General features: G+C 43.5%; 1 protein-coding gene across 4 annotated transcripts in view; it reads left to right on the top strand.

Annotated features, from left to right (window-relative positions):
* The window catches only part of DYNC1I1 (dynein cytoplasmic 1 intermediate chain 1), a 587,025-nt gene that overhangs the window by 460,056 nt on the left and 114,188 nt on the right, over positions 1 to 12,781 (top strand). For all 4 annotated transcript variants that reach the window (XM_033931086.1, XM_033931087.1, XM_033931085.1 and 1 more), the window contains one exon: positions 171 to 296. In XM_033931086.1, the coding sequence (XP_033786977.1) occupies positions 171 to 296 (126 nt within the window). The remainder of the gene's footprint in view (positions 1 to 170; positions 297 to 12,781) is intronic.

Here is a 12,781-nt window from a genome sequence, read left to right as displayed (position 1 = left end):
GTGAAGCATGTGATGAAAGAACAATGAATCCTTGTTCCCCTGTGCTAGTGTTACTTTAAGCTACGTTTGGGAATTAGTGACTGATCTCATTAAGCATATAAATATAAACTGGCATATTTATCAATAGAGTAAAATTAGCGTGATTATTTTGGCTATTATTCCTGTGCTAGGTTCCAACGGCAAGTGTGACTGTCGAGGGAACAGCAGCGCTTAACCGAGTGCGCTGGGCTCATGGTGGTAGAGAAGTGGCAGTTGGAGACTCGGAAGGCCGCATATGGATCTATGATGTTGGCGAGGTACTTGCGGAATTTCACTAAATGTTTAGGTAGAATTTTGAACAAAATGAGATGTATGAAACTAGAACTGATTCGGCCTTCTAGTGGAGACAAAAGAACTGTAAGCATAGCTTTGGGACCAGTAATTGTGCATGCTGTATGGCCAACCTCTTCGTGTGACTTGGGGTTTCAGGAAAATAAGTATGTGTCGGTACCCATGTCACAGACTTCATATGAAGTGCTTCCTGCATGAACCTTACCGTAATTACCTTGCAAAAATTCAGGTCCAATCTTATATCTATGTAGTAAAGCACAAAGACTGACTCATGCTGCTTTTCTTGTGTTACTGAGTACTTCTGCAGGCCATATAGGAAGGCTGCAAAGACAATATAAGACCCTTCTTGCACCATTTCCTTTGAGGGGAGACATAGCTTAAGTTGAGTTATATGCAGGTATATTAGGTATTTCCCTGTCCCAATTATCCTACATTTTTGAAGGGCAATATAGAATTTTATAGAATAGCACATAGGGAGGAATTCAGTAAATGGTGTCCAAATTTAGGTGTCGGGATGATCTGTAAAGCAGTTTGTCGTAAACTTTTTAAGCTGCTGGCACACTAATCTCGGGGCTGCGGCTGGAGGGCACCCGGAAATGCGCAGATGCCAAAGTGATGACATCACGCGCATGCATGACATCATCACATCAATCTCCGTGCATGCGCAGGTGTCCTCCAGCTGCGACCCTGAGCCTCCTATTACCGCCAGTGTGGTGGTGGTGGGGTGCTGCAGAAGGAGAGGTGAGAAGAAGGAGCAGAGGCGCCGGTGAGGAGGCGAGGCACAGGCGCCAGCTGACTTACTACAGGAAGTGTCTCTCGCTTCAAGAGGCACCTCCTTTAAGCAGTCAGCCAGCGCCGACAAAGTTAAGACCTTGCAGATATCAGTTTATCATCCACAGATAGATGGTCTAGTGGAGTGCTTTCAGGAAATTCTCAAGCAAATACTGAAAAAATTTGCAGCTGAAGATGGGAAGAACTGGGATATCCTACTCCCCTGAGAACTGGATAGAGGGAGAGCACTAGAGGTGGTGTATTTAGATTTTAGCAAAAGCCTTTGCCATTGTTCATCACAGGCATCTAATAAATAAATTGAGTGCCCTCGATGTGGGCCCCGAAGTGATGGACTGGGTCAGGAACTGGTTGAGTGGAAGGCAACAGAGGGTAGTGGTCAACGGAGATCGCTCTAAAGAAAGGGAGGTTACCAGTGGTGTGCCTCAAGATTCGGTTCTTGGGCCTGTTCTTTTTAACATTTTTGTAAGCGATATTGCTGAAGAGATGACTGGTAAGATTTGTCTCTTTGCAGATAATACCAACATCTGTAATAGAGTAGACACCCCTGATGGTGTGGAAAACATGAGAAAAGACCTAGTGAAGCTTGAGGAATAGTCTGAAAATTGGCAGTTAAGATTTTATGCTAAGAAATGCAAGGTCATGCATTTGGGCTACAAATCCCAAGGGAACAGTACAGTTTTGGAGGTTAAGAACCTTTGTGCATGAAAGAGGAGTGGGACTTGGGTGTGATAGTATGTGATGATCTTAAAAGTTGCAAAGCAGGTTGAAAAGACAACAGCAAAAGCTAGAAAGATGCTTGGGTGCATAGGGAGAGGAATGTCCAGTAGGAAAAAGGAGGTACTGATGCTCCTGTATAAGACTTTGGTGAGTCCTCATTTAGAATATTGTATACAGTTCTGGAGACCACACTTTCAAAAAGATATAAACAGGATGGAGTCTTTCCAGAGGAAGACAACTAAAATGGTTGGTGGTGTATGTCATAAGATGTACAGGTCACAATACAAAATGGTACTAATATACACTGCCCCCTCCATATTCAAGGGGGTTAGGGGGAGAGCCGGCCCGCAAATATGGAAAAACCGTGAATAATATTTGGGCCGGTTCTACCCTTATCCCCCGCTTTCCCTGGCTATTTTTAGCCCTGTGAAACCCCCCCCTTAAGCCTTACCTGGTGGTCTAGCGGGTTTTCATGCAGGAACGATCTTCCCACGCTCCTGCTCCGTGCAGATCGCTTACAGGAAATGGCTGCCTTTTCCTGTGAGCGATCTGCACAGGATAGAAGCATGGGCAGATTGTTCCTGACCCGAAAACCTGCTAGACCACCAGGTAAGGCTTAAGGGGGGAGGCTTACAGGGCTTAAAATAGCCCGAAAAATGAAAGTAATTTTTTTCATTTAAAACCGCGAATAAGCGAATCCGTAGATACGGAATTCGCGATTATGGAGGGGGAAGTGTATAGTGCTGGAACCTTCTTAATTCATAAGGCTCAAAGTATACCACTATCCAAATAGCAGCTACTTTTATAGGAGAATTTTGTATGGACCTTCAGAATGTATCCAGGCCTTTCATACTCCCGGCTACTCAGGTCTCCCTCTGTCCAATATTTATTGAAACTTATCCATTTTGTTTTTATTCATTCTTTTATGCCTTTTGTAACTTTTCTTTAAAACCTTTTAGAGTGAAATAACTACTTAGCTCATAGTAGATTATCATCTACACCACCTCTCTCGACATGCATGTTTCAACTGAAACTTTCTTCAGGGTTGAGGGGAACTGCAGGGAAAATAAAATCAATTTTACATATCTCCTACCATCCATGAGCTTCTAAATTCGTACAAACATCAACAAGGACTCAGAGGTAGAAAAAAATACTCCTACAGTCATTTTATCGGGTATTTTTCTGTATCACGTTTTTTTAATATACGGGGCAATCCATTAAAAAAGATTGTACAGGGACATAGAAACATAGAAATATGATGGCAAATGGCCCATCAAGTCTGCCTATCCACAGTATCCACTATCTCCTCTTCTCCCTAAGAGATCCCACATGCCTGTCCCATGTTTTCTTGAATTCAGACACAGTCTTTGTCTCCACCACCTCTACCAGGAGCCTATTCCACACATCTACCACTTAAAGATCTCAATATGTATGGGAGATTTCATAGCAACACTAGGAAGTATTTCTTCACTGAAAGGGTGGCTGATCGTTGGAATGATATTCCACTGCAGGTATTTGAGGCCAGCAATGTGCTAGATTTTAAGAAAAAAATGGGATAAGAATGTGTGATCACTTCAAGGAAGAACTTAGGGGGGAGGGTCATTAGAGTGGGCAGACTTGTTAGGCCGGTGGCCCTTTTCTGCCGTCATATTCTATGTTTCTATGTTTGGAGGAAAGGCGGGAGAGGGGAGATATGATAGAGATGTTTAAATACCTATGTGGCATAAATACACATGAGGTGAGTCTCAGTTGAAGGGAAATGCCATAGTGAGAGAGCAAAGAATGAGTTTAAGAATGATAGGCTCAGGAGTAATCTAAGGAAATACTTTTATACAGAAAGGGTGGTAGATGCGTGGAATAGTCTTCCTATAGAAGTGGTGAAGACAAAGACTGTGAGTGTGGGACACGCACTTAGGATCTATTAGGAAGAGGAGAAGATAACGGATGTTGCAGATAGGCAGACTGGATGGTCCATCTGGCCTTTATCTGCCATCATGTTTCTATGTTTCTATTGTTAGCTGTCCAGAAGTGCCCCGGGAATAAAGAATGACAAATTTTTCCTCGTCTTCGCGGGAACTCATTTTCCCGTCCCATCCTTGCGAGTTCTTTTGCTGTCCCTGCCCCATTTTTGCAATCTCTGTCCTCATCTGCACAAACCTCAAACACTTTAAAATCATACGTGTTTGTGTAGTTAAGGCAGAGCTTACAGTAATGGGACAGGGACAGGGGCAATGACAAAACTTATGGGGACAGGACGGAGAAATTGAGTTTCTACAGGGACAGGGAAAAATTTGTCCCTGTGTCATTCTCTGCCTTAGAGTTCAACAGGATGAGATATTATACAGACATAGACCTAGGGGAATCCTGGATGTGGTCTGAGAAGCCTGAGAGGAAGAACCTAACCTAGGGAGGAATTTGGAAGAGTACATTCTCGACATATGGGAAAAAAATAAAGAAAGCAGGTGAGGCTGCCAAACTCTGCTTAGACTCAGGTCAGGTGGGGCACGCCTAAGCCTACAACCAGAGGGCTTCCAGCCAGGGAGAAAGTTTTAGTCCTTCTACTTTCTTTGGAAGGCATAATGATGTGTAAGTGGCAAGGGCCTTACAAGATAGTAGAGAAGACTAGTCATGTCATCTACAAGGTGGCATAACCAGATGAGAAGCAAGGCAAAGATCTTCCACATCAGTTGTTAAAGAAGTAGATTCTGGTGACTTTGGTACTGGTACAAGAGGACAACTTTGGTCTGGAAGTTCCAATGCAGCCAAAACCCTGCAAGTCATGTTTGGCAAGCAGCTTTCAGTTTCACAGAAAGCCATTTTAGAACAGTGGTCTTCCAGACGCAGGAAGCGTTCTCTAGCAAGCTGTTCTTGGCCCATCTTGCAACCAGTGATATCACCAAGCCAGGAGTGGTGGTCCAGCAGTGCCTATACTGGACTTCATAAACCTATCAGCAGGCTGTGGTGAAGGAGAGAGTTGAGATGTTGGACCTGGAGTCCACCAGTACTTGGTCATCCCCCATTTTGCTGGTGCCTAAACTGAATGGGAGCATCCAGTGTGCATCAGTTTCTGGAAGATGAATGCCTTTTCCAAACTGGAAGCCTACCCAATGTCATGGGTTGATGAACTTATTGAAATGCTGGGAATATACTGGTTCATCTCAACACTGGACCTGACTAAAGGATATTGGTAGGTGCTCTTCACTCTAGCTGCCAATAAGAACACAGATTTTTCAATGCCTCAAGGTCTGTTCCAGTACACGGTATTATCGTTTGGCCTTCATGGGGCTCCAACAACATTTCAACATCTTGTTAACCACCTGCTAATATGGTACGGTGGCTATGCAGCCGTCTACATAGATTAATGTGTCACAAACTTTTTCAAGCCCCGGAACACTAAACTCAGGGCCATATGTGCAGGGCTTCTGGGCATTTGTAGATGTCGACACAATGACATTACTTGCATGTTCCAGGTTTTGCTATTTGATTTGGTTTATTGAGCAATTATTTACATCTTGCTTCTGCTTTTACTTTTACCTGCAAACCTCTGATATAACTAGGTAAAAGTAGTAAAAATTGGTGAAATTATGACTTCTGTAAAAGTAAAAGTAGCAAATGTTATCCTGTATTTCTTAACCAGTAAAAGTAACAAAATTGTACTTAAGTACAATAATTAGTTACGTTTACCCCCTCCTTTACAAAACTGCGCTAGCGTTTTTATCTGTGGTAAAACAGCTCGGATGCTCATAGGAATCCTATGAGCATCGGAGCCGTTACCGCGGCGGCCGGCGCTAAAAACACTAGTGCAGCTTTATAAAGGAGGGAGTTATTTATTCACTATACAACACTGTAAAAAACAGGAGAATCATTGGCATGGAGCTCTGAATGACGATTCATAGTACCATATCACAACTCTTGATTCTAACTGAGCTGAACATCAAAATGAAGCAGGAGAGAAAAATCTCCTGACAAAGGCATGCATGAAAATAATTGTATACAGTGGTACCTCGGTTTACGAGTGCACCGGTTTGCGAGTGTTTTGCAAGAGGAGCAAAACATTTGCAAACTTGGTGCCTCGTAAACCGAGCTTGCCTCGCTGTACGAGCGCCCCCCCTGCGAACCGACACCTTCCCCCCCGTGATTCGGCACCACGCATGCTCAAGGCCCGGCACAGGAAGCAGATTTTTGGGCACAGGACATGCTGGTGCCGGTGCCGATGCCGATGCGGAGGCTACACTGGAAGTAAGAAGAGGGTTCGGGTGGGTTGGGGGATCTCAGTTCGCGGCGGGGGGGGGTGCCCGATGGCGGCGGGGGGGGTGCCGGATCGCAGGGAGGAGCAATGCTGGTTCTCGGGGGGGGGGGAGCAGCGCTGCTGGCCTCGGGGGGGAAAGGTGGGGGGTGGGAACATATCAAAGCAAGTTTCCCTTACTTCCTATGGGGAAACTTGCTTTGATATACGAGCATTTTGGATTACGAGCATGCTCCTGGAACGGACTATGCTCGTAATCCAAGGTACCACTGTATATGAAAGTGATTGTGCAACATTTTTTTTTCACACATTTTGATCAAATAGATTGACCCCCTTTTTACAGCATTCATTATCCTTACTCATGACATAATTCAAAATTCCAACAGGATATTAATTGTGTCCTGCCTTGTACTGTTACACATTTTATTTACTTAAAGGGACAACATTGGCATCATTTGTCTCAGGAGGTAAAGAAAAATATGTTCTTAAATAATATATTTTGTCCTTGCAGTTCATGGGGTGACGTGTGTGCTTTAATAACATGTTAATGCAGCCTTATTTACTATGTGCCAAGAGGCAGAGTAGTGATATATGTTCAGGAAAATGTAATGAACAGATTGTATCATTTTAAGAAGAAAGTGTTTGGTAAAATACGTGACAAATTCCATTGTTGGATTCTCTGCTCTTCCACTGCAGTGTTCTCTTGAGAAAGCTTGGGACAGTGTTGTTTGTTCCATTGGAGAAAATATTTCTTGTGACCTGCAATAAAAAAAAACCAAAGCAGAAATCAAGATTCTGTCCATTCTCTAAATTGTTCTGGTTAATAGACAGTTTTGCTTGGAGATAGCTAAATTTAAGGACTGCACTGCTTTTTTTCAGGGTACAGATGACATGGTGCATGCTCTAAATTTGAATCAAACTCTTAATATCTTTATTGTGAGTAGATAATGGAAGGAAATGCAACAGCATCTCTGAAAAAAAAAAGTGAAAAGTGTGCATTTTTTTTGCAAGAAGTTCGGCTGCTGAAAATAGACACTACAGGGTTGATTTTCAGCCATGGCTGAAGGCCCGACCTAGGCACCTAAATAGCTAGGTTTGTGGCTGAAATTTTGTCTAAAATTAGGTGGCCAATACGGGGTTGCCTAGGTCCGAAGCTTTTGCTGGGCACCAAAGACAGCTCTGGTGTCTGTAGTGTCCTGAGTGGGAATATTGATGTGTCCCCTGCTGGTTAGGGCTACCAAATTATACTTGCGTAAAATCTGGACCCATTTACCTGTCCCCAGGCCTGCCATGTTACACCCACGCCAAGTCCCAGCATCACTCCCTAGCCCTGCCCCCCTCAGCCTGTTCTTGTCAGTCGGGAGGGCATCCACACATGCGTGGATGCGACACAATGACATCACTGCATTGGATCGCCCCTCCCCACATGATCTGAAGAGGAAGCTTTTCAAAACCCAGACAAAGTGCTGTAGATGGTCTGCACATGCAGTGGATCTCTGAGCCTGGCATATAATTTTTTTTCTTTTTTAATCTTTTTTGGAGCCTGTGTTTTTAACCCGCTTTAAGCCCCAGGGTTAAAACCATGGGCTTGAACTGTGGGGAAGGGTGGGAGAGTCGGGGCAGGCAGGAGATCAGAGCAGTGGGAGAGTCGAGCAGCGGGAGAGTCGGGGCTGCAGAAGAAAAGACAGCTCCTTCTATTAGAGCCAGGGGATGCAGTTTGGGGCAGGCAGCAATCGGGGCAGGCAGGAGATCAGGACAGCGGGAGAGTTGGGGCTGCAGGAGGCGTTCAGGGCAGGCAGGAGATCGGAGCTGACAGGGCAGAGAGCAGGGCGTCAGAAAGCAGAGCAGTCGGAAAGGGCTTGAGCGACTGGTCCTCAGTAGTCGCTTGTTTGTGATTGGCCAGCCCAGTCGGTATTGCAGGGTTTTGGTAAGTGAATCGCGTCCCTGCCTACTTTGCCTGCCATTCCCCTCATTTGCATGCGTGGATCGGAGGATGGTCAGCAGAGAGGTAAGTGAATCAGGCCGGAGGAAAATCGGGTTGCAAAGGGGTCACAAACCGATCGGTTTGCTTAGTGAATCTAGCCCATATTCCCCTGGATTCTATATAGTACAACCAGATTTGGGCATTGAGCCCAGATCCGTGCGCTATCCAATTAGCTAACAAGCAGTTAATCAATTGCTGATATTAATTGGTCTCCTTATCTCAAGAAATATATAGTGGCACTAGAAAAGGTTCAAAGAAGAACAACAAAGATGGTAAAGGGGATGGAACTCCTCTCATATGAGGAAAGACTAAAATGGTTAGGGCTCTTCAGCTTAGAAAAGAGACGGCTGAGGGGAGATATGAAGGAAGTCTACCAAATCCTGAGTGGAGTAGAACGGGTACAAGTGGATCGATTTTTCACTCCGTCAAAAATTACAAAGACTAGGGGACACTCGATGAAGTTACAGGGAAATACTTTTAAAACCAATTGGAGGAAATTTTTTTTCACTCAGAGAATAGTTAAGCACTGGAACCGTTGCCAGAGGATATGGTAAGAACAGATAGCGTAGCTGGTTTTAAGGAAGGTTTGGCAAGTCCATAGTCTATTATTGAGAAAGACATGGGGGAAGCTCAAAATCTTCATCATTTTCCATGTTCATGATCTTCATCTTGTTTATGTTCAGTTCTAATCCCATGTTATTACTTTCAGCTTTGATTTTTCTCAGTAGATGTTGCCTTTGCAAATCAATAAAGGTAAAGTAATGAAAACGAGTTTCCACAAATAACTAAAGAAAGAATCTATTAAATACTGCTTGCCTTGTATCGGTAGCATGGAATATTGCTACACCTTGGGTTTTGGCCAGGTACTAGTTACCTGGATTGGTCACCGTGAGAACGGGCTACTGGGCTTGATGGACCATTAGTCTGACCCGTAAGGCTATTCTTATTTTTATTATGGCACTAATTCGAACTTGTGTGTGGGTCAACAGTACCTATATGCTATTCTATAATGTGCATCTAAATTGTTTTGCATGCAACTCAAAAGGGGGTGTGGCTATGAAAGGGACATGGATGAGCCAAGGGTTTTCCCAGAATTTAGGCACAGTGTTTTAGAATACTGTTATAGAATGTGCCTGGATTTATTCCAGGTTTCATTTATTTATTCAATTTTATATACCACTCTCCCATGGGAGCTTGGAACTGCTTACATTAATTTATTCAGGTACTTAAGCATTTTTCTCTGTCTGTCCCAGTGGGCTCAAAATATATCTAATGTACTCGAGGCATTGAGTGACTTGCCCAGGGTCACAAGGAGCAGCATGGGTTTGAACCCATGACCTCAGGGTGCTGAGGCTATAGCTTTAACCACTGCGCTACACTCTCCCCGGCAGATGCATCATGCCTAAAATGTGCCATTCTACAAAGAGCACTCAGCCCAGCCTATAAAAAAATAGCGCTTAGTGTGAATTTTTCCTGGTGCCTGAATTTATTGAATCTGGCCCAAAAGTCTTGATGCTGCACAGTAAATTCATTTGCAACTGCTAAGTGCATAGTTTACTATCTATCACAGAAGGAAGACAATATAAGTGTTTTACATTTATACAAGTACGCATATAACAATTCATGTTTTAAAGTTATAAAAATTTGTGTATAACATGAAGGATCTAGCTCACTGTCTGTGGTACTTGTAAATATTAATTGTTATCTAACATTAATAATAGGCCTATTGCTCACATAGACTTAGGGCCTACAGTATAGTATCTTCACAGAGGCTTTTGATTTGTTTTTCTGTGTGAAAGCGCATCCACCACATCATTAAAGTCTAAGGCCTAGATTCTCAAAAAAAACCACTTTAAAAAATGATGGGCTGCTAGTAGCAAATTTAAAAAAGGGAGTCATTCTCCCCAAAACATTCATGTAAATGAGGTTGGTGGAGAATAGCGAAGACTTGCTAAGGCACATGCATATTGCTGGTGATAGCGATGGGCACATGCGCAGAAAAAACGCAAAAAGAAAAAAAAACCCAACAAAACCCAGTGGAAGAGATGTCTATTCACTCCCACTGCCACACAACACCCCCGCTTACCTCTGACCCCTCTCCCCATACCTTAAATTAGATGGCTGACCAGAGGGATGCCTATTCCCTCCGGCCAGCTGTCTCTTCAAAATGGGCCTTCCCCTCCACGGTGAATTCCGGTTTGCACCAGGGAGGGGAAAGCCCATTTTGAAGAGGCAGGCCAGCTGGCTTAGAGGGAATAGGCATCCCTCTGGTCAGCCATCTAATTCAAGGTACGGGGGAGAGGGGTCAGAGGCAAGGTGGGGGGGTGTTGTGTGGCAGCGGGAGAGAATAGACATCTCTCCCGTTGGTGGTGGTGGGGGGTGTTGCTTGGCGCGTGAGAGTGGGTATCTCTCCCGCTGCTCAGGAGGGGGGTTTACTTGGCAGTGGGAGAGAATGGGCATCTCTCCCGCTGTAGGAGGGGGGTATTGTGTGGCAGTGGGAGAGAGTGAACGAGTGGACATCTCTCCCGCTGCCAGGGTTTTAAACAGTGCTGTCACTGTACCGGCACCCCTAGACCAGTTGCTGATTTTTATCACCAAAAGCCGATGCTGCTCTTAGAAAATGGCTCATCAATTATAAAGAATCCACCGGAGTACTCATTTTAATGTAGGAGAGCCCATTTGCTTGGCAGTGTCAGAGACTGCTAGAAAGCTCGTTAAAGGCGGAGATAAGCCATTTTGATAATCTGCCACTAAAATTGACATGAGGGAACGTGAATTCAGTCAGTCCTATTCCATCCCTGTACACAGCTCATTTTCTATCCATCCCATATGTGAGAATGACTGCTGTCCCTCACAGTTTATGGTTTAATTTTATTTAATATACTGCCCTTCCATAGGGAATAGCAGAGTGGTTTACAATAATAAAAATCATAAGAACTAAGGTAAAGTTAAAATCAGTTTCAGAGCTACAGTATATAGACATTAGAGAAAGTACATTGCAGTAAATATTTCAGCAAAGCATATATCAGTTTCTGTGGCAGCATTAACATAAAGCACTGAAGAAAAAGCCTGAGGGGCCTCTGCGATGAGATCTGCAAGACAAACCATAGAGTCATGAGGAAGAGATGTCAATCACTCAGCCATGGATTACTCAAGATACACTTTATTGATAGGAGCAATATTTTATTTATTTAAAAATTTCTATACCTAGAAGAACAGTCTCCATGAGCTATAAGGAAAATAAAGTGGAGGAGAATTAAAGGAACATGAAACCTTAGAAGACTGAAAGTGGTATTTTGGAGGATTTTCCCAAGGGAAGAGGATCTGGTGCCAGATGGTGGAATGGAAAGTCCACAAGTACAATTGGAAAAAAGTACTGAACTTGTAGAAATACAGCTATGAGAAAGAGGCAGGGCAAGATCGTGCATTGCCTGACATGAGTAGTCTCTTTATATGATGGAAGAGACTGTAGATATTGGTGTTAGCTGACATAAAAGAGGACAATGAACACACAAGTCCAAAAGAAAAAAAGCTTTGAAAGTATAAGGTGGATCTCTGGAAGAGATATGCCAAATATTCACTATGAGCATACGTCCCAGATTATGGAGGAGGCTTGTACGCCTACATTGATTAATTTTGCATGAGCAGAATTTGAGAGATACCAACTGGGCATACATTTAATAGATAGCAGAAGGTGAAGCAGGGAAGTGGCTGTCAGGGAACAATCTTCCAGAAGAATAGAGATTGCCAAGTTTTTTTGGAGCTTGAGTTTGAAATGGAATTATAAGGAGAATTGGTATAAAGAAAATCGTGGATATGGACTTAGAGAGCTCAATACTAAGCTTGGATGCTTCAGTAACAGTTTTATTGCTGAGGGAGCGATCGTAGTGGAAGATATGGTATTCCTACCAGGTAAGCCTCTGAAGAAAGAAACTTGTAGAGTATGACTGGAAGTTGTTCGTGTTACCAGAAGTGATCTGCTTTAAATGAATAAAGTAGGCCAAAGAGCATGAGATGCAAGAGCAAATGAGCTACATTTGCATATAAAGATATAGGCGAAATCCTGCAAGAGGTCTAGAGATTACAGAAACAGACCAGATGGGAAGCGGTATTCTGCTATTAGAGGTAGTATGTCATCCTGATTTGGATGTATAAGTGGCCTTCTTCTCCCCTATAGCCATTCCCATTCCTCCACATCCTTCAGAACAAGGAAGCAGTTTGAGTAGAACTCTTGGTTTCCAATTTCAAGGCAATGACTCTTGTCCTGGTTAGGGATATATTTCATTTGTTTTGTTTTTTTTTATTTTTTGCCGCACCAGCTATACTGCAGGTGGACTGCAAGGGTCAATTATTGAAGGAAGTGGACAAAGAAGCTCTGGAAGAGTAGCCTGGAGGACATTGTTGAAGTAAAACAGGAGACCCCATGTATCATTGAAAGAGATTATGATATAGGTGTCATGAGAGATAGCATTGATGGTTATAGGGGAAAATGACCTCCGTTGGTCCAACAAGGAGGCAGAAACAACAAAACGATGGGTATGCATTGTAGAGGCATGTCCAAAAGTATGCACCCATACTGGAAGTGCATGAAGAACCTGGTTGATCCTGCTAAGAACCTGATTCCTGCTGAGCAGTTAATTGATGAGAGGCCTGCTCTGATGATGATGAAGAAGCTGTTCAAAGTCTCCTCTTCATGGTCTCCAAAAAGTACT

Source organism: Geotrypetes seraphini, chromosome 2 (genome assembly GCF_902459505.1).
Source record: "Geotrypetes seraphini chromosome 2, aGeoSer1.1, whole genome shotgun sequence".
Classification (NCBI taxonomy): Eukaryota; Metazoa; Chordata; class Amphibia; order Gymnophiona; family Dermophiidae; genus Geotrypetes; species Geotrypetes seraphini.
The sequence above is the reverse complement of the archived record's forward strand: the minus strand, read 5'-3'. Positions and strand labels throughout refer to the sequence as shown.